Raw genomic sequence first — 19544 nt, 5'->3', positions numbered from 1 at the left:
TCCTATGCAATGCATGCGCGCTGCCTAGGCGAGACCTAAAAAGGGGTGGTTGTGCAAAACTTTACATCCTGTGGCGGGCACCCCATGGTGCCTGCCACACTGTACATGGTTGGAAACAGGGGACCGATGGGCCCCCCCATGGGCCCCCTACCGGAGGCCTCTTGGTTAAGGGGGCCTGCTAATGGCCCCCAAAGTCAGATTTCGACAGCGGATCCGTGTCAGAAAGACGGATTTGGAAAGGTTTTTCGAATCAGACATCATAATCGCTCGCTTGGAAACGTGGCGCGTAGAGATGTACGAGTCGGCTCTGTCCGACTCGGTGTCTCCGAATGCCATTCAGATGCGACTTGGAACCAATTCGGACACTCCAAACGGTTTCCGACCATCATAATCGGTCGGTCAGAAATGTTTCCAAGCTGGTCGGAAATAAGACTTCCGAATCAGATTCTGACAAACCGAATGCCATTTGGAGCCTTTCTGACAGATATTGTAATCAACCCCAAAGTCGTGGAAGCCCTACGAATTACTGCAGTTGCCAATCAGTTACCGGCATTCACCAGTAATTAATTAAATGGCTGTTCTTGTGATTTAATCTGTTTTTGTTCTCTCTTTTCGTGCGCTCCAATAAGGAGCAGAGCAGATAGAGGAAGTGAGACATTTGCAGCAAATTGAGATCTGTGCCACTGCCAACTTTGGGGCTCGTCTGCAGTTTCGTTCAGTGGCTTTTTCACTGCTGTTTGGATAACTAACCGAATTCATGGTGTCAGAAACCTGATGTTGATATTGACTTGTGCTAACTAAACTTTCTTCAAGCAGGCAGCAAGCAGTGTGTGTTTTTCGAATTCATTCACTCAAATGTCTTTTCTAGAATGACATCTTATTTGGTCATACTCAAACTATATTATGAACTACAACTTTATATTTCTAATAAATAGTGTTACATTTTGTTATCAATCTGAACGTGTAAGGGTGGATGCATCGATGAATATGCCAAACATAGTTCTCTCCTCTGAAAGTGATGCCCAGGACATCACATGTCTTGAAGAGGTCGTTTATTCAACTCCTCTTGTGAACACTTGACCCAAAACACGGGCATCACAGTAAACAAACGAGCCTCTCATATCTGTGCATATCTCACTCTAGAAGAGAGCCCTCAAAGCACCAACCCCGAAGATATAGAATTGCAAATCTTCATCCAAATGCAAAAACATAATCAGGGGTTGTGCCCCTTACCCGCACACCCCATACTTATTTGTATTAAAAAATGAATGCATAGAAATAGCTGGAGGGTCAAAAGAACACTGCTGGTGCTATTGAATGCCAGGGTTGCCGAATGTCAAGGATGTTGGTCTTCATTCCACCTCATGCCACTTGCTTCCCACCACCCCACACTTCTTTTTCCTGCCTCGCTCGGTCTTGCTCTTGGTCAAAAGCTGATGAGGAAAAATAAGTCCTGTCCCCAAAAAATGTGATAGCCTGCTCAGCACCCACAACCACCTGCACAAATTAACCAGCGTGCACTTGAATTATTCACTCAATATTTTTATAACATTCAGCTTTCGACAGATAGTCAAGGCTTTTCTGAGGCCTTATGCTGTCAGGTGTATATAGACATGTACTGAAACCGCACACAAGGTGCTATAAAATGCAATTCCAACCAGATTGTTAACTTCGACAAACCATGACCAAATGCCAATTACGAAAATGAAAAGGTATGGCAAATGGAAGCTGGCAGACCACGTACATGCATTCATAGTGGGTTGGTTGCACACTTTCGTGAGCTAACATAGAGCAAGCTTCATGGGGGTGAAAGGAAGGGCATTGCACCTGCAGTGCGAAAAGATTGCAAGAAAAAATGACTGCCCTTGAATAACAGGTATCTGATTTAGATGTCTGAGTAAATTGGATAAATGGGGCGTGAGCCGTTGACGTGCTGTCTCCATAACTCTCTGCCTGTTTGACTATCAATACTGAAGTATTTGGGGAGCTGAGAGGCAATTCCCTAACCCAGGTACTGTCATCCAACACCCCTCTGTTGTTTTGAAGAGAATGCATTTTTCACATTCCTAACTTTTAGGATGTAGAAGGGATGCCAGTGAGCTGAACGCTATTTTGGACATTTATGTAAAGACCTCAATTGAAGGAAATTGTCAACGGAAATCCACATGTTTGACAGAAGTCACCTGATCAATATTTGGGGGTCTACAAGAAACTCTGGATGCAAGAACTTACACTCACACGGGAGTGATTTAGAAGTCACACCCAAAATATGCCCAGCCTTAGAGTTGTTAGATTAGTTATCATGAATTGTCAAAATACGCAGAGGGTTTTGTTTTTATAAATGTGATGACTCTCGTGGACTATGCATTGCGTTGCCTGCAATAGGAGAAGGGTATTTCTTTAACACTGGTCAACAGAAAATTGAGTCTTAGTCTCCCGACTGCAGGCAAGGTTGTTCTCCCGAGTTATTTCCAGGTAAATCTCTGTTTCATGGAGAATGGCAGATTATTCTAGGATCGTGATGAAATGCTGCCCTGCAGAGGTTTTATACTGCGAAAGGCCTTGTCAGGAACTGTATCTGGCAATACTCGAGGAGCGAAGAAGAGGTGAAGAAACGCAGGTGGATTTCATGGTGTGACAGGTCAAAACAGCTGAGCAAAGGCGGGCAAACAAAACATGGACGAGAACTTGACAGCACTGGTTGACCAAATGATGCACCAAAGTGATGTTAAGACAGTGGTTTTGTAATTAGGGGTCACTCTAGTATAATTTTCAACTCATAACACTTGTGCTAAAGTCCTAGTAAAATGTTGCCTCAGTTAAAAAGTAGATAGCCAGAGCACTGTCATTTGGTGCACATCAGTGGTTTACGGGTTCCGCTAACTATTCTTGAGCCAGAAGAGGGTTTTACTAGCTCCAGTGAAGCTTCTGTACTGGCATGATGAATTTGTTACATATTTTATGATTTTTGCATTTATAAGCTGCGGTCTCAAAATTTCAAGAAAAAAAATGTATGAATAATTTCATAATTTGTTTCATTGTGTTCAGCTGGGTTTTAAAGGCATTTTAGATTCTAAGGTTGACTCAAGTCCATTACAATTGGCTTCCGCTTATGCATTGTTTATGACCTTGACACATCCTATGCAATCTTAAAGCTATCTTGAATGCAGTCTGTTTTGCACCTATTAAGTAAGGAAGGGGAGCTTTACACTCACATTTGTCTTTTTTGCCAGTTTCTTCTGGGTAGTTTCTGAAAAAATGCATAAGTTGCTGCTTCTCGTGACACTTCCCAGTTTCTGCAGCCAACCCACTATTGCGAATTGGGGGTTTCGGACTAATGTATTTCTGCTCTAAAAAACCGTCCATTAACATGAATTGAAATAAATGATTAGTGCAGATGACTGATCAAAGTGAAGTGGAACTGTGCACTTTATTTACACAGTCTCTCAGAGCACAATATCAATTTGCCAAAGTTCTCGACCAAGGTTTTCAGTCTGCGGGGTTACAAAAATGACAGGAAAAGCAAAGATTGATTGGCCTGGCATGAAAACCAAGGCCACCCTTCTGATCACAAGCAACAGGTGAAACAGGATGCCTTTCCTGGATACTGACATGTCTACAAAGTTATTGCAAGTTACAGACATTGCAACAGGTCCTGCTACCCCAATGGATAAAGGGTGCAAACCGTGTAAATGTGAAATATTTAAAAAATTGAATGAATGGCACAAGGCTGTGTTTTAAGCCTACAGTGAACATTATGAGCCCCACTTTTAATAGACAAACCGCATGCTTTTCCAATGCAGTTGCCAGTGAGCAGCTGGCACAGGGTACGCTGTTCCCATGTAACATCTGATGCATTCAGCCCTTTCTAGTAGTAAAACAGCAGCACTTTAAATGGTGGGAGTTCTGAACACACTTACTATGTTAAAACCGAAACTGCAAGTCCAAGGATGCAATAGGAAGTTCGCTATGAACAGCAATTGGAGGATGGTGTCACAAATGACACAGGGCCACCTAATAGATATCACTGTGCAATATCCCTCTGGAAGCTAAGGGTGCAGTTCTTAATTTGTGCCAGTGGTTGCATGTAAGTGGCACTAACATTCATATTTCGGGCCTGGGACCTATTTTTCCACTATCAAACTGACTCCGAGCTGGGGGCAGAAAGGCAAAAGAGGGAGACCGAAGATAGAAGGTAAAGATACAACAAGCATTTGCAATGCATTAGGTTTCGCATTTGCGCAACTTTAAGCTATGGGCATTGTAAATGACAATGCCTTTTGTTTATGTTTTAAAAATCAAAACATAAATAAGAGGCATTGCCATTTACAATGCCAATAGCTCAATCTCGGGTAAATGCGAGACCGATTGCATTTCAAACGCTTGTTTTAAATCGCCCCCACCTTGCCCTGTTTTGAAAACTAATTGATTGTACATGCACATGCATCTTTTGCAGCAGGCACATTAACTCACTGAGGTGTACCACCATGGATAGTCGGCAGAACACTCCTAAAATTCGCTGTCAGCCCCTCTCCGTCATTTCCCTCCTCATTCTCTGCTTGTCCTTTCTCCCAACATTGCAAGCGCAATAACCTTTCCCCCTCCCCATCCCACGCTACCGTGTGTGCTGAACAGAGGTGTACGCGGCTCGGCTTTGCGCGCTCACCCAAGGTCCTTCGGAATCAAATCATGCCTTTATATGCCTGCGTAATGAACTAATCCTAAAGGCAAATATTATATGAATTCTGAACAAATCCAGAATAAACAATGTAGTACAGAGGACTAGCACACAGCCGATGAGTCATATGCAATCTCCCTGAATACGAGATGAATGTGGGGTTATCAGCAGCACTTGTACCGACAGCGTATTTAAAAAGATAAAAAGCGATCTCGGCGGGTTGGGGGTCGGGAAAGACAAATTAGGTCGGAAGAAGCGGGCGAGTGCCTTACTTTTATACACAGGGCTCCCGTTGTTAATTAAATAGAGTGCAGTCGGGGGAAAGCGCTTGGCCGTATTGCCAGAAAGCGATACCATTAACTGCACCTCAGCATGCTGGACTGCAAAAAAAGTAAAATGAAGTTCCCATGAAACACGCATCAAACACCAAAGCGGACAAAAAACAGTACTTAGGCGCTGCTGCTTCCGGACTAAATGGAAGTCAGTGTAGGATCAACTGCCAGTAAAAACCCAGCTAACAAGAGGTATGCCAACCTTCAACAAATGGCGAGCAACAGTAGATATTACCCAGCAATAGGCAGAGTTTCACCCAACATCTAGATTACTTGATGTCTCGGAGAGACAGCGCATGCGCTGCCTAGGCGAGACCTAAAAATTGTGACAAAGGGAACAAGCACTTGCAATGGAATAGCTCTCATATTTGCAAGAGTTTGACCTATGAGCATTGTAAATGACAATGCCTTTTATTTATGTGTTTTGGAAACCTGCAAGCGGTGCTTAAACACGCACTTTGTACCTACAGTCCTTGCTTTCGAGAATCAATGCTGGCAGTAACTCCGCCTCTTTTTCTGCCAGCCTTGCTTCCAGCCGTGGTCTGTGCAGGTAAGAGCTGTGGGGCGGTGGGGCCGGGAAAGGGGGGATTTCGAGGGACGATGTTGAGGGAAAATTACTTATTTATTTAATTTTCCCTCTGTATCGTTCCCCGAAATCCCCCCTTACCGGCCCCACAGCTCTTACCTGCACAGACCGTGGCTACTTGCTTCTCATAAGGAAGGACTAGAAGTACAAAGTGCGTGTTTAGGCACTTGCTTGCAGGTTTTCAAAACACATAAATAAAAGGCATTGTCATTTCCAATGCCCATAACTCAAACTCTCGTAAATGCAAGATCAATTGCATTGCAAATGCCTGTCTCCTTTGTTTTACATTTAGTTAATCTCTTGAGGCTGTCCATTGAGCATGCCCTCAACGAGCCACAACCAAGTCTAGCAGTAAACCTATCCAGTGTAACCATCACACCCATACAAAAACTTGTTTTGGAGAAAGGATTAGGATTTGTCCCCACAGCATCATTGGACAAATTCAGGTTGATATGTGAATTAAAAGAGTTTATTCGAAAGATTAAACTTGAAGTTTTCTTCAAAGACAAAGAACCTAGTGATAACATCACCACTGACACGGGACTACACAAAAAATCTAATTTCACCCCCCCACCGCATAACCTCCCTGTCGAACTATTAGCCTTCGAAAAAGCGGTTATGAAAGAGGTGACAGAGATAGACCCAAGAACTATAAAAGTCTTTCACAATACGAGCAAAATCGAGTTGGAGGCAATTCACCAACTATCCAACAACAAAGACCTAACTATAAAGCCAGCCGACAAAGGGGGAGCTATCGTTCTACAAAATACGACTGACTATCAAAGAGAATGCCTACGCCTGCTGGGCGACGAACGGAACTATCAGGCAATACAACGGGATCCCACCGAACGCCTGCGGATAGAGATCGCAAGCCTAGTGGAAGAATCCCTGACCAATGACTGGATCAGTAAAAAAGAAGCGGAATTCTTAGAAAACAAGAAACCTATAATCCCCTATTTTTACACGATCCCCAAAATACATAAATCAATGGAGGCACCCCCAGGAAGACCCATAGTATCAGGGATCGGTTCCATCTTGGAACCCTTGTCTAAGTTCGCAGACGCTTTCTTGAGACCCCTGGTTCAGGCTACCGAAACCTACCTACAAGACACCAAAGCAGTCCTTTGTTTAATCCAGGACCTTGAATTCAACCCCACAATTAACATACTAATTAGTTTAGATGTAGAGAGCCTTTATACCAGTCTCCCACACAAGGATACCTTAGATATCCTGGAGGTGGTACTCTATCTAAACGATTGGGGTTACCATACACCTAGACATGTGGTCCTGGAGTGCTGTCGCCTGGCATTGACGGAGAATTTCTTCCAGTTTAATGATTCCCTGTTCAGACAAACTCACGGTACCAGCATGGGAAGCACATTTGCGCCGAGTGTGGCAGGGTTGTATGTACACCATTTGGAGAAGCAGAACATCCTCCACGAACACAACCCACACATTAGACACATCAAACTATGGAAGAGGTACATAGACGATGTACTGCTGATCTGGGAAGGGAATAAACAAGAAGCTGAAGATTTCCTAATCTGGCTTAACCAACAAGACCCCTTCCTTAAATTCACTTGTACAATGAGCAGATCTAAGATGGTCTTCTTAGACCTAAACATAGTAGCACATGACGGACATCTCATCAGTACCACACATTTTAAACCAACAGCGAGGAATTGCCTACTTGTATACAACAGTTTCCACCCACGAAGCCTAAAAGACAACCTTCCATTTGGCCAATTTTTGCGCCTCAGACGGAACTGCACGACGAGGCAAGATTATAATATCCAAGCAAAAGAACTATCAAAAAAACTGATACAACGCCAATACCCACAACATCTTGTGTCCAGGGCCAGGAAAAGAGCCCTTAACAATAACAGGGAGGCCCTTTTGGAAACAAAAACTGTGACCCCACAAAATGAGCCACGAAAACAAATTTGCATTACCACATACAATGTTGCATCTAATCTGGTTAGTAAAATAATCAAGAAACACTGGCGTATCCTGAATAGTGGAGGTCTAGATCTACAGAAACCTATGTTCAGTCATCGCAAAGCCAAAAATCTGAGGGACTACTTTGTCCATACACGTCCCACAGCGTCGAGAACTAAAGGCCCTCAACGTCTGCTCCATCCTTTACCTGAGGGCCATTTCCCGTGTGGTAACTGTAGTGTCTGTCACCTCACCAAAGTGACCAAGACAGTGACATGCAATAATGGATTAACATGGAACCTTCGGTCTTTTACAAACTGCAACACTACAGGTGTAGTTTACTTGATTACCTGCGTTTGCAATTTTCACTACGTAGGGATGACCACGAGGAAAGTAAACACCCGTATGATTGAACACCGGAGCAATTTCAGGTGTAAACGCGACAACACCAAGATGACAACTCATTTTCTGGAAAAGCGACACACACCAAATGACTTCAATTGGGTCATTTTGGAGCACGTCAACAATCATCCCAACATGGAAAAACGACTACACGAAAAAGAACAACGCTGGGTGTTTAAACTTCGCTCAGATAACAAGGGTTTAAATGATGATATACCCTGGAGCCATTTTGCTTGACTATCCCTCCCCTTTTGGGAAATTCACCTAACATACCATTCATATCTACCCTGGTGGCCCTGTGATACCATGTCTACTAAATCACTGTTATCTATTCTCCTTCACCAACTATAGTCTGACCTAGTAATAAACCTCATTACTAATTCTGACCTGTTCAACTAATCACCGACGTGCAACTGTCGGTTTTGTGAATAAAGTTTTGTAATAACCTTTTTTACATACAAAACTTGGCATTGGGAATGCCCTGCTATCAAACAGTTTTCGAGTTTGGGGATTTTTTGGTGAATAGAGCTGGTGTTACTACTAACACTGGTCTCCCTTGAATGATCGTTATATAGTTCTGATAGATTCAATAATGTATTTTACTTGAATTATCCCTATCTAAGATGGCGGCTCCACTCGCGTACCGGCACCGGAACCTTTCTCGCTTTCTCTTACTTTCCTTTACAGACGCGCTTGTTGATAAAACAGCTCGGCAGCGAGGACACGCCAGAATGCGGTCCGTGAGGTGTGGCTCCAAATAGGTATTACCGAATGTGGGGTTCGACGTACAAGTAAGTGCTTGCAGAGGAGTTAGATCTCGACAGCTGTACGTTACGAGGAAACACTCCTTTCCTCCCCCCGTTTTTACCACGCAGAGCGAACCTTCATTACGGAGCGCGCCAGTACCCTAATGATCTCAATTACTACCCTTTCATAGATGTACGAGATCGCCACATCCCCTCCGTTGACCATGAAGCACAGTGTTGCTCTTTATTAAGTATGTTATATGTTCTCTTTGTTGTGTGTTTGTGTGTATGTTGAGTCAGACTTGTCCGTGTTATGAATTTCATTACACTTTTTTCAGCACTTCGCCGGCATGGAGTGAATAATTATATTTCTTCCTCACATAGCGGCACATCAGAAAGAGAAGTGTGCGGACACTTGGGTGTAGTGTGCTCACGGTTAAACATTGATTACAGTACTTATAATTAGATATTTTTCCTCATTAATTTTTGTTTTATATCCTACAGACCATTTGCTGACGCACATTACGTATGTATTTTAAAACGCATGCCTTACAGTTACGGCATTACACTTTATTGCACCTGACTCAGGTTAACTAGGAGTGGCAAGTTTCTCGACACTGGGCTGGTCCCAGTGTAGTCCTGACGAAGAGCTGGGGAAGCTCGAAACTAGTTGACCAGATCATATGCTAGGCACACCTTTCCATTATAGTTAGGTCTCCTCGGCATATTACCCCGTTTTTAATCTTTTTCAGCTTAGAGCACTAATAAAGTCTATTCTTAGCCCACTAGCTGATTATTTTAAATTATCCCACTTCACCACTTTTTCACTCACACTACACATAGTCCACAATTTTTAAGTGCTCCTACGTAACATCGCAAGTCGTAGCACGCCCCAGTCCGTAGAGGACTGGGAGGACCCCTATGATGAAGCATGTCACCGTGGGGAAACCCTGGTGAGGGAGGGGACTAAAGAAAGAGATAATTTTTCCCTTTCATTCCATTCGGTGTTTTTCAGGATCAAATTGACTCCTGGAACACCTGAGTGTTCTTTCTGGTTAGGTTTTTGTCTACTTGACTTGTTCAGGTAGTTGTTTTTCAGAAACTGTCCATTCAGATAGTCAGAGAACACGGCAGGATAAACAAACAGAACAGTTAATCACTTTATTGAGACCCTTTCTGAGTGTCCCCGTAAGCAGAGGGAGAAGGGCATTCCTAGCAGCGGTGGGCTCGGAGTACTGCTGCTTCTGCCTGCTACAGGCAAGGTTCACCTCTCCTGAAGTGGGCGGGGCTTCTGTGATGTCACACCCACGGTCAATAGACAAGACCTGCAAAGACTGCCAATGCCCAGGGGATACCAAATATTACACAACACTTGCCCATACTACCACCACAGCCTCCTCTTCCCTTCCGGCAAGTTCAAAGCATTTGTTTCACTCCAGGATTTAAGCGCATACAGTGGGCTAAACTAATGACCAGAAAAAAGGGAACAATCTTTTAAATATAATCAAAAACAGCATACAGTTGTACTTTACTTAAAAAAGAAATCAAGCAGGGATATTTAAATAGCCCGCATTATGTGACTGCTGGTGCCCCCACATTCTAAGGTCAGAGCTAATGAACATTATCCCCCTTCCAAGAAGCTACTGGTGTAACTCCTGCAACCAATAAGGTTCTCTACTCCAGAAGAACGGATGTCACTAAAGCATAGAAGGACGTCATGCGAGAGGGTCCTGTAGCAGGTCAGTGATCAAATGGAACAGTGCCACCGAACGACATGTGTTACAGAAAGTGCGTAGATAAAGAAAGATAAAATGTCATATCTAATCCTCCCCTCAGAGGGAGATGAAACATCAACTTCCAGGGCAGAGATCAAGCACTTACCGTAGACCCTCAGCTGTCTTGTGGCTGATACCGGGGCTGCACCACTCGGTGTCACATTCACGGTGTAGTTTCCGGTGCAGTTCTTCAGCAGGTCTCCGATCACCAAAGATCCGTCCGGGCCACAAGTCTCCCGCCCCGTGTATTGGGCTCCATTGACCTGTGATGGTGGTGACACGAAGCAACTGCAGATCAGCTGTGGAGTGGCCACTGCTGTCCCTCTGTACCAGGCAGACGTCAGTAGATTCACAGTGACCGGGGCAGTGAGGGTGGCCGTCTCTCCCACTCGGGCATTAACCACTTCTGCACCTGCCCCCTCAGCTGAGGCCGGCTGGATCCAGACACCGAGACAGACTGAAAGAAAGAAGAGTTGAAACCAGGGGTTAAAAAGCATGACTTAATACTTGTAAAAATACTCAACCACAGGCGTTACTCTTGCCTTTTTTACCAACAGGAAAGGAGCCCGTTTTTCGCAGTGACTGTGATTTCTGCAGAGGGGGCGCATTATAGCGGGAGAGGCCACGAGAGTAGGAGACACTAACATTCTGAGGGAGGCGGTTGTAGGGATAGCCCCGATTATTTACCAGTTAATTAGTATCAAAAGATTAACATTTAGGAGCTAAGTAGTAGTGTCAGTCCAAACCAAAATGCTCCAGATCCCTTAAAACAAATGATGTAGTAAGAAGGTAAACCAGAGTGATCAGATCGATATGTTTCATGTACATTTGTTACAAGGTAGAATTGTTCCATTCCCAAAAGATATTTACCAGTGATCTCCATTATGGTTAGGCAGAGTCCTTCCAATGGCCAGGACCTGCCTGTGTCTGAATGGGTTATGAGGGCTTCTTCCTCACATGAGTGCTGTGTTGAGTGGTGGTGATGTGACGCAGCTGTAACTGGCGATCTGGCTTGCAGTGTGGTTCCCTGAGTGATGAAACACCCTTATATCTCTAGAGGAGCCCTCCCTGGTGTTGGTTTGCCTTCTATGATCTGAGGAGCTGGACACTTGCTGTGACCGAGGCTTGCCTGGACGCTGCTCCCACTCCTCTCGGTGCACACAGTGGCACTAAAGAGCTGGTCGAGGTCTCTGAGGTTTTGTCTGAACCTGTCTGGTGATAGTGGGGTGGTGAAAAACTGGCACAACTCATAGCTCTCTGCTGCTCTGGCAGGGTCATGGATGACAAGCTGCCTAACCCTACCCCCCTCGAGTGGCGTATCATTGTAGGGTCTGCAGGACTATTGTAAAGGTGCAACAGTGTAACAGGGACGCTAGAGGGTGCTGAGTCTGACTTCTCTCCACTAGTTTGTGTTGTGAAGGTAAGAGAGGACCGAGGACATTCACTAGAGAAGCAACGGCACCCCTAACTTCCCATGACCTCTGATACCCAGTACCAGGAGGCCATAGGAGTATTGGTGTGAGGTGCGGTTTCTCCTAGTTCTATCCCGCCCACCATAACACTGCCAACAGATTACCCTTCAATACAAATTTACAGTCAGTATTAGTAACAGGATAGAACTCAGTGTAATTAAAACACCCCGGCAGGAGGAAAGTACAACAGAGGACACCTCATCCCACCACAAAGCCAGACGTCTGCTGCCATTTCAGTTACAGGTCGCACACATGGGCAGCAGGTCAGAGCCCCAGTGACTCCATCGATTTGACCAGCACACTGACCGCAGGCTCGAACCGCTGTCTCTAAAACTGACCCCAGTGACTCCATCCCAGAGACCAGTACACTGACCGCAGGCTGGAGCCGCTGTCTCTAAAACTGACCCCAGTGACTCCATCCCAGAGACCAGTACACTGACCGCAGGCTGGAGCCGCTGTCTCTAAAACTGACCCCAGTGACTCCATCCCAGAGACCAGTACACTGACCGCAGGCTGGAGCCCGTCATCGCTAGAACTGAGCCCCAGTGACTCCATCACAGAGACCAGTACACTGATCGTAGGCTGGAGCCGCTGTTTCAAAAACTGAGGCCTTATTCTTCTGCAGCACAGCAGCTATCAGTGGGAGACGATGTGGTCTAACGACCAGAGCTGCCGACTTTGGAATTGGGGAACTGGGTTTGAGTCTCGGTGTCGGCTCAACATCCTGTGATTCTGTGCAAATCACTTGATCTGCTCGGTCCTACCAAAAATGAATATGTCCTAGTGTAATGTAACTGGTGCTCATGTAAAGCGCTCCAATACCTTTAAGTCGAGTTTGTGCTATGCTAAACTTCAAATATAAAACAAAAGTATGCAGATTAATATGACAGGTCAGTTACTACTAGCTGATTTCATATGTTATATTTAACACTACAGTTTTTACCATGTACAGGCAATGTGAAGAACGGACGATGCCATTAATCAAGTTAAGGATTGATCTCAGAAGGGTTTAGACTTCTGAAATAAATCATACATACATCAGCAGGGAACGCTGTTAAAACTGAAGATTTTGTATTGAGTGATTCTGGTGAAGATCTCAGATCACCAACGCTTTGCGTTCATAGCTGCCAAGGCTTCAGATTGCTACGTGTGACATTTTCATAATTTCAGTGTAATTATGAGCACTGTTCCCTGTAATGTGCATGTGTGTGCAGCTACGTCACCCCGACTGCGCAGTGTCTTGTGTGAAGCGGGTCCATTGAGCACATCCCAGAAGAGACTGTTAGCGCTGCCACTTTTTAAATGCAAGCGGGCGCGGAAAACAGTTATGTCCTTGCTGCGGGAGACAAGAGACCATAGTGGAAGAGAACACAAGCGGCAGGTAAGTGTCACGGCAGCTTGTGAGGGTCACTCACAACACAACTTCAGCAGCAAGCGGCTTCTGCACTTGCTGCATTCCTTTTGTTAATAGAGCGGGCGTATTGTGTGCCTTTTTGAAAGTATTCATGTTAATCTGCAGCGCCCGTCAAATACTTTCAAAAAGGCAGACAATCACCCCGCAGCCACGCTCTATTGACAAAAGAAATGCAGCGAGTCTAGAAGCATGGTGTGTGCGTTCAGATGCTTTTACGCATGTCCCACGGGAAATATATGCCGTGACTAGTTGGGGTGCATGGTAAAATCCCTCGATCTGCTTGTTGGGAAATAAATATCAACATTTGATGCACGGATGAGGGGTGACTCACGTTATAAAGCTCTTGTTGCCTTTATTACCCCAGCTGCTGCCTTTTCCGACAGATACGCTTGGTCCCCTTCAGCGACTCCAGTCTCATACCTGTTCTACTGGCTGTCTTGGACCATTTCTGTGACCGGACTTTTTGGCACCATGGGGAAGGCCGACCCTAAACAGGTCAATTTGTTTTTTTCTACCAAGGACACATAGGCCAACTTTGGATCGCTGGATAGCTCCTGCCAGCCATCTGCAGTCTACAGCAGCAGAAGACAAACTGAAACAGCTACTGCTCAAGATGAATGTAGATTTGTCATCAGACAGCAAAATTGACACCCTAATTCCTCAAATAGATCAGTTGAAATACAGTTGATAAACGGGTACAAGACTTGTAATGCAGAGCACAGCGTGTTTGACTTGGAGGATGGAGTTCTCACCCAGAACAAAAGTCTAGCTCGGTTGAGAAACAAAAAAGAAGATTTAGAAGCGCACTCTCAGTAATACAACACCTGAATTGTGCATGTACCAGAGAGTATGGCATTTACCAAAACTAAATTGTTAGGTGAGACGCTGCTAAAGGACCTCTTTGCCAGAGAGGCTTTCTCTGACTTTCTGCTGACTGAAAAAGCATGAATAGTCCTTACCCCTAGGCTTTTAACCGCGCAAACCCCCGACCTATAAAGGCGCCTCTATTAAACTACAGCAACAGAGGCGCTGTTCTGCACAAGGCCAGAGAAAAGGAGACTTCGAATTTCAGCAAGCCAGGCGCGATTTCCTCCCAGTCAAGATTAACACGAGAGCACCAGGTCAAGGACGCCATGCTGTACTGCCCAGACTGAAGGTTACACTATGTGGATCAACAAATCTACACACACCCTACCAAGGCTATAGTGGCTCTATAGCTTCTGTAATGTCCTCTAACTAAGGTCAGAGTGAGGTTCAGAATCATCTGAAAGCACATGTTGTGCTTCTAGACGTGCTCCATTTCTTTTAATTGGAGCTCAGCTGCAGGCCAGATTGTGTGCCTTTGTGAAAGTATTTATGCTAATTGCACTCAGGATGCGTGTTGCGATGGGGTGTCACCTATATTGCACACCTGCCTTAAGACCCTTCACGTGGTGCTATATATGTGGAAATGCCCCATCTTTTCATACAAAAAAAAAAATATTATTATTCTTATAAGCAGATACAGTCACAATAACTGTTGCAGGGTTAGCCAAGAATGGCAGTGGCCGTTCGTACAATGGTCCATATGTAGCTGGCCCCTACTGCTTGTATTTTCAAGAGCGAACGAGAAGAAAGCAGGAAAGGACAGAAAATTTAGTGTTGAAACAAAAGAGGGATAGGACAGGCATGCAGAGAGGTACAGTCGCTTGGCATTACATTTAAGCAAAGGAGTGATATTTGTACTGATATTTGTCGCTGCACCCATACGCGTGGTCGGGATCCTGGTGCACACAGCCTTGGCTGCAGGAACAGAGACCTTGCACTGCCGCACACAGCGGAAACAAAATAGAGGAAACATTGATTATGCGTGACATTACAACAACTATGAGTGACCCTTTCTCACGAGCAAAATCAAGGAAAGAACTTCTCAGCAGCCTAAATCTCACACAGTCTAAACTGACGGGCGCACAGACAGGCTGAGCACAATTTTGCTTTATTTTAACAGGCTGAGGCTGGTGCAGTAATCTCCCTACAACATAGCCGACAGCTACGACTGTCAGAAACCTGTTAAAATTACCCCCGCCGCAAACCTAAGTTGGCCAGAAACACACACTTGTCACAACAGACATGACAGGGCAATGCAAAACTTATGAGCTGAGCTACGGTGAGTTCTGTAACATGTCATTACTGGCACCCACTAACTGCAGGCAGCTGTCGATCATTTGCAACGCTTGCCTGAAGGAATGTTTTTGTGAATAATTTAACACACACACACACACTCTGGTGTGTGCAAGCACCACTCTGTCTCACTTACCAACCACTGGCGTAACGAAAATTGAGGGGGCCTTCCTGCATGGTACGAAGAGGGGCCCCCTCCAGGCTCAATCAGGAGCTCTCTGGCCCGAGTGCAGTGCCAAGGGGGCCCCCTGGAGCTTGGGGCCCCCCGCACCGCGGGGGCTGCGGGGGCCTGTGTTACACCCCTGTTACCAACTTCACTTACAGCCTGCCTGAGAGTCCTCTCGGCCAGGCCGGTCGTGCAGTGACTGTCCTGGCCGCTGCAATGCCAGTCACTCTAGTCTCCCTCTCTCGGCAATAGAATTACCACGGCGCGGCAGGGTGTCAAATTTATTGCAGTTCAGACTGAGACAGCTGAGCCAATGCTCCGGCCAGCACCATGGTGATTTACCGCTAAGTAGACCAGCGCCTCCCAGAACTGAACTCCGGAGCAGGACGTGATGTCCGGTCCCCGTGGCGCCTAACTCAGTGTATCACACAACTTGAGTGGGCTCTCATGTCTCTGTAGTAGCCATTAGGCACTGTAGAGGGCCACCCGGCTTCTACTAAGTTGTGCGTGCGCACGGCACCACTCGTTACCGGGCTCGGTCCGAGGGTATATAATAAATGGGCCAGGGTCGCACGTGACCTTACGGCCGAACTGTAATAGCGAGTGGTTGTGCCCTTATTGTTGCTGCCCCAAAGTGTAGGCCGCGTACCCTGTCCCAGCACCACCACACTGGCGTCGAAGGTGTGTTTGCGGATCCCGCTGCGGTGCCACCTGTCATCCTGCCCGTATCTCGCTGCATCGCCGGAGGCGGAGTACTTCGGTGGGTGCGCGCACCCATTCCTGGAGGTGCGCATCGAAGATCGAAGCCTTTCCAAGTCTCGTCACGGGAGCTGCGCACGGCGAGTGCCGACGGCCCCCACGGCATCCCGCGAGTCCCACCGGAGGGCGTGCTGGACCGAGGCTGCGTGCTTGCCCTGCAATACCGCGGCACAACCGGTAAGGCTGCGCGCACGTGCACCGGTGTGCTGATCCGACCGGCGCGTCGGCTCCACGTGGCCCGGTGCAACACCAGCGTGAGGGGGATAGCCCACACAGGGCCATGCTTCCCATACCAAAGGGGGATACTTCATGCCAAGAAAGGTGCCCCACGAGGGGGCAGGCATGCGCCAAGTGCGGGAAAGCCAACCATTATGCCAGTATGTGTCGCGGGCGAGGGGGAAGAACACGTGGCAGCGCTCCCAGAGGACGCCCGGGGAGTCTGAAGCACCTCACGCTGGAAGACCGGAAGCCCATAGATGCCCCAGACAGAGCCGCAGACACGGCCTACTACGAAGATGACGACGACGCATTTGTCATTTCGTTCACCGGACGCACGGGCAAGAGAAGACAACCACCTCCCATGTGCCAAGTCAGCGTCAATGGTTTTCCCATACAGGCTCTGATCGACACCGGAGCGTCGGTGAACGCAATGGACTCCAATCAGTTTGATCTACTGCAGCCCAGGCCAGCGCTCGTTCCAAGTAGAACCAGGATCTTCACGTATGGGGCACCGAGCCTCTCCCGTTGAGGGGCAGGATTGAGGTCGAGGTCTCGAGCGAGGCTCGCACGCTGACAGCGATGTTCCACGTAACCGAAGGGGGAACAGGCACGCTAATAGGATGCCACACGGCGGAGGATCTGGAGCTGGTTTTCTTTGGGAGGCAGGTACATGGAAACCATGCAGAAGACATCATGAAAGAATTTCCTCACCTCTTCACGGGGCTAGGCAAACTCAAGAATTTCCAGGTGAAGCTGCACATTGACAGCAGTGTTCAACCGAGAGCGCTCTGACATCGATGGATACCGCTGCACCTCTGCCCATTGGTGGAGCACGAGCTGCAGACCCTGGAAGACATGGGAGTCATAGAGAAAGTACTGGGGTCCACACCGTGAGTGTCACCCCTGGTGGTGGCGCCTAAGCCCAAACAACCTGGCGCCATCCGCTTATGTGTGGACATGCGGCTCCCCAACCAAGCCATTCGAAGGGAGCGGCACGTGACCCCGACGATGGATGACATTGTAGCGGACTTAAACGGAGCCCAGTGGTTTTCTAAACTCGACCTTAACTCTGGATACCACCAGCTAGAGTTAGCTTGGGAGAGCAGGTATATCACCACCTTCTCAACGCACGTGGGCTTGAGGAGTTACACCAGGCTCAGCTTTGGAGTGTCGTCCGCGGCAGAGGTTTTCCAGAACGTGATCCAAGAAACCCTGTCCGGCTTAGTTGGGGTGATCAACCTCAGCGACGATATTTTAATATACTCCCAAAACCTCGAAGACCACCATGCCAGGCTGAGAGTCACGCTACAGTGACTAACGGACTGCGGTCATACTCTGCACCAGAAGAAGTGTGCGTTCCACCAAAGCTCCATCAATTTCTTTGGGTATGTGTTCTGCAGGGAGGGGCTCAGAGTGGACCCCCGGAAGGCGGCGGCGATCAGGAATGCTCCAGTACCGCAGAATCCAACGGTGATCAGAAGCTTCCTTGGCATGGTGACGTACTGTGGGCGGTTCCTCCCAAATCTCGCCACGATCTCAGAACCACTCAGGCAGCTGACAAAGACCGGAGCGCCATGGGCCTGGACGACGAGGGAGGAGGCCGCGTTTCAGGGAGTCAAGAAGGCGCTGCAGGACCAGGCGACAATGGCATACTTCCATCCCGACGAAGCATGGAGCTAGTGGTCGACGCCAGCCCGGTGGGGCTTGGTGCGGTACTTCTGCAAGAGGCTCGGCAAGGAGTCTATGTGCCAGTTGCGTACGCCAGTTGGGCGCTGACACCGACGGAGACCCGGTATGCGCAGATTGAGCGCGAGGCCCTGGCCATTCGTTGGGCCTGCCAGCACTTTCACCTGTATCTGTTTGGTCACCCTTTTAGAGTCGTGACAGACCACAAGCCACTACTGCCGCTGTTCAGCGGGTCGAACAGACTAGCACCACCCCGGATTGAGCGGTGGGCTGTCCAGCTGCAAGCCTACTCGTTCCAACTGCTGTTCCGCCCTGGGGCCAACAACCCCGCGGACTTCCTGTCAAGGCACCCGTCGCAAGCGGAGGAGGGACCGTCGTCGGAAGACAGCCTGATGACGGAAGCGTTCGTACAAATGATCAAGAATGATGCTTGCCCGGTGGCGGTCACCAAGGAAGATCTGTGCGAAGCCACGGAATCGGACCTCACGCTGCAGCGGGTCAAGGATGCTCTCACCACCGGACGTGCTATGGAAGGTGCGCCATGAGCTCAGCGTCGGAGAGTCAGGCCTGGTGCTCCAGGGACAGAACATCGTGGTCCCGCAAGGTCTTCAGAGACGCCTCGTGTCCATAGCCCACCAAGGTCACCAGGGAGTCGTGAAAACGAAGGCGAGGCTCAGGTCCAAGGTATGGTTTCCGGGCATGGACTGGCTGGTTGATGAAGAGGTGCGGACCTGCCACTCGTGTGCCATAACCGGAGCCGACCCTGTCCCCACACCGGTGATCACGGAGGAACCATGTAACACACCCTGGACCAAAGTGAGCGTTGACTTCGGCAGTTTTCCCGACGGACGGCACACGATGGTCGTAATGGACTCATGCACAAAGTTCCCGGTGGTCGAGTTAGTGTCATCCACTGCGTTCACGCATGTACAGCATGCCCTCAAGAAGATCTTCGCAACCTTTGGGCTACCGGAAGAAATAAAGTCGGACAATGGCCCGCCATTCCAAGGCCTGGAATTTCAGGACTTCCTGCAGAGGCGGGCGATCAAACACAGAAGAATCACACCTCAATGGCCCCAAGCCAACGGGGAAGTTGAGCGATTTATGAGAACTCTCAACAGGGCGATGCGCATAGGAATGGATCATCATCAAGACCCTGAGACCTGCCTACACCAATTCCTGTTTGCATACCGGCAGACGCCACACTCGAC

General features: G+C 47.6%; 1 protein-coding gene across 3 annotated transcripts in view; it reads right to left on the bottom strand.

Annotated features, from left to right (window-relative positions):
* LOC146808740 (cell adhesion molecule CEACAM6-like) overlaps positions 1 to 19544 on the bottom strand; it is a 335917-nt gene that overhangs the window by 226556 nt on the left and 89817 nt on the right. For all 3 annotated transcript variants that reach the window (XM_085615555.1, XM_085615557.1, XM_085615556.1), the window contains one exon: positions 10564 to 10914. In XM_085615555.1, coding sequence (XP_085471681.1) covers positions 10564 to 10914 — 351 coding nt within the window. The remainder of the gene's footprint in view (positions 1 to 10563; positions 10915 to 19544) is intronic.

Source organism: Triturus cristatus, chromosome 7 (assembly GCF_964204655.1).
Source record: "Triturus cristatus chromosome 7, aTriCri1.1, whole genome shotgun sequence".
Taxonomy (NCBI): Eukaryota; Metazoa; Chordata; class Amphibia; order Caudata; family Salamandridae; genus Triturus; species Triturus cristatus.
Note: the sequence above shows the minus strand (reverse complement) of the source record. Positions and strands in the feature narration are given on the sequence as shown.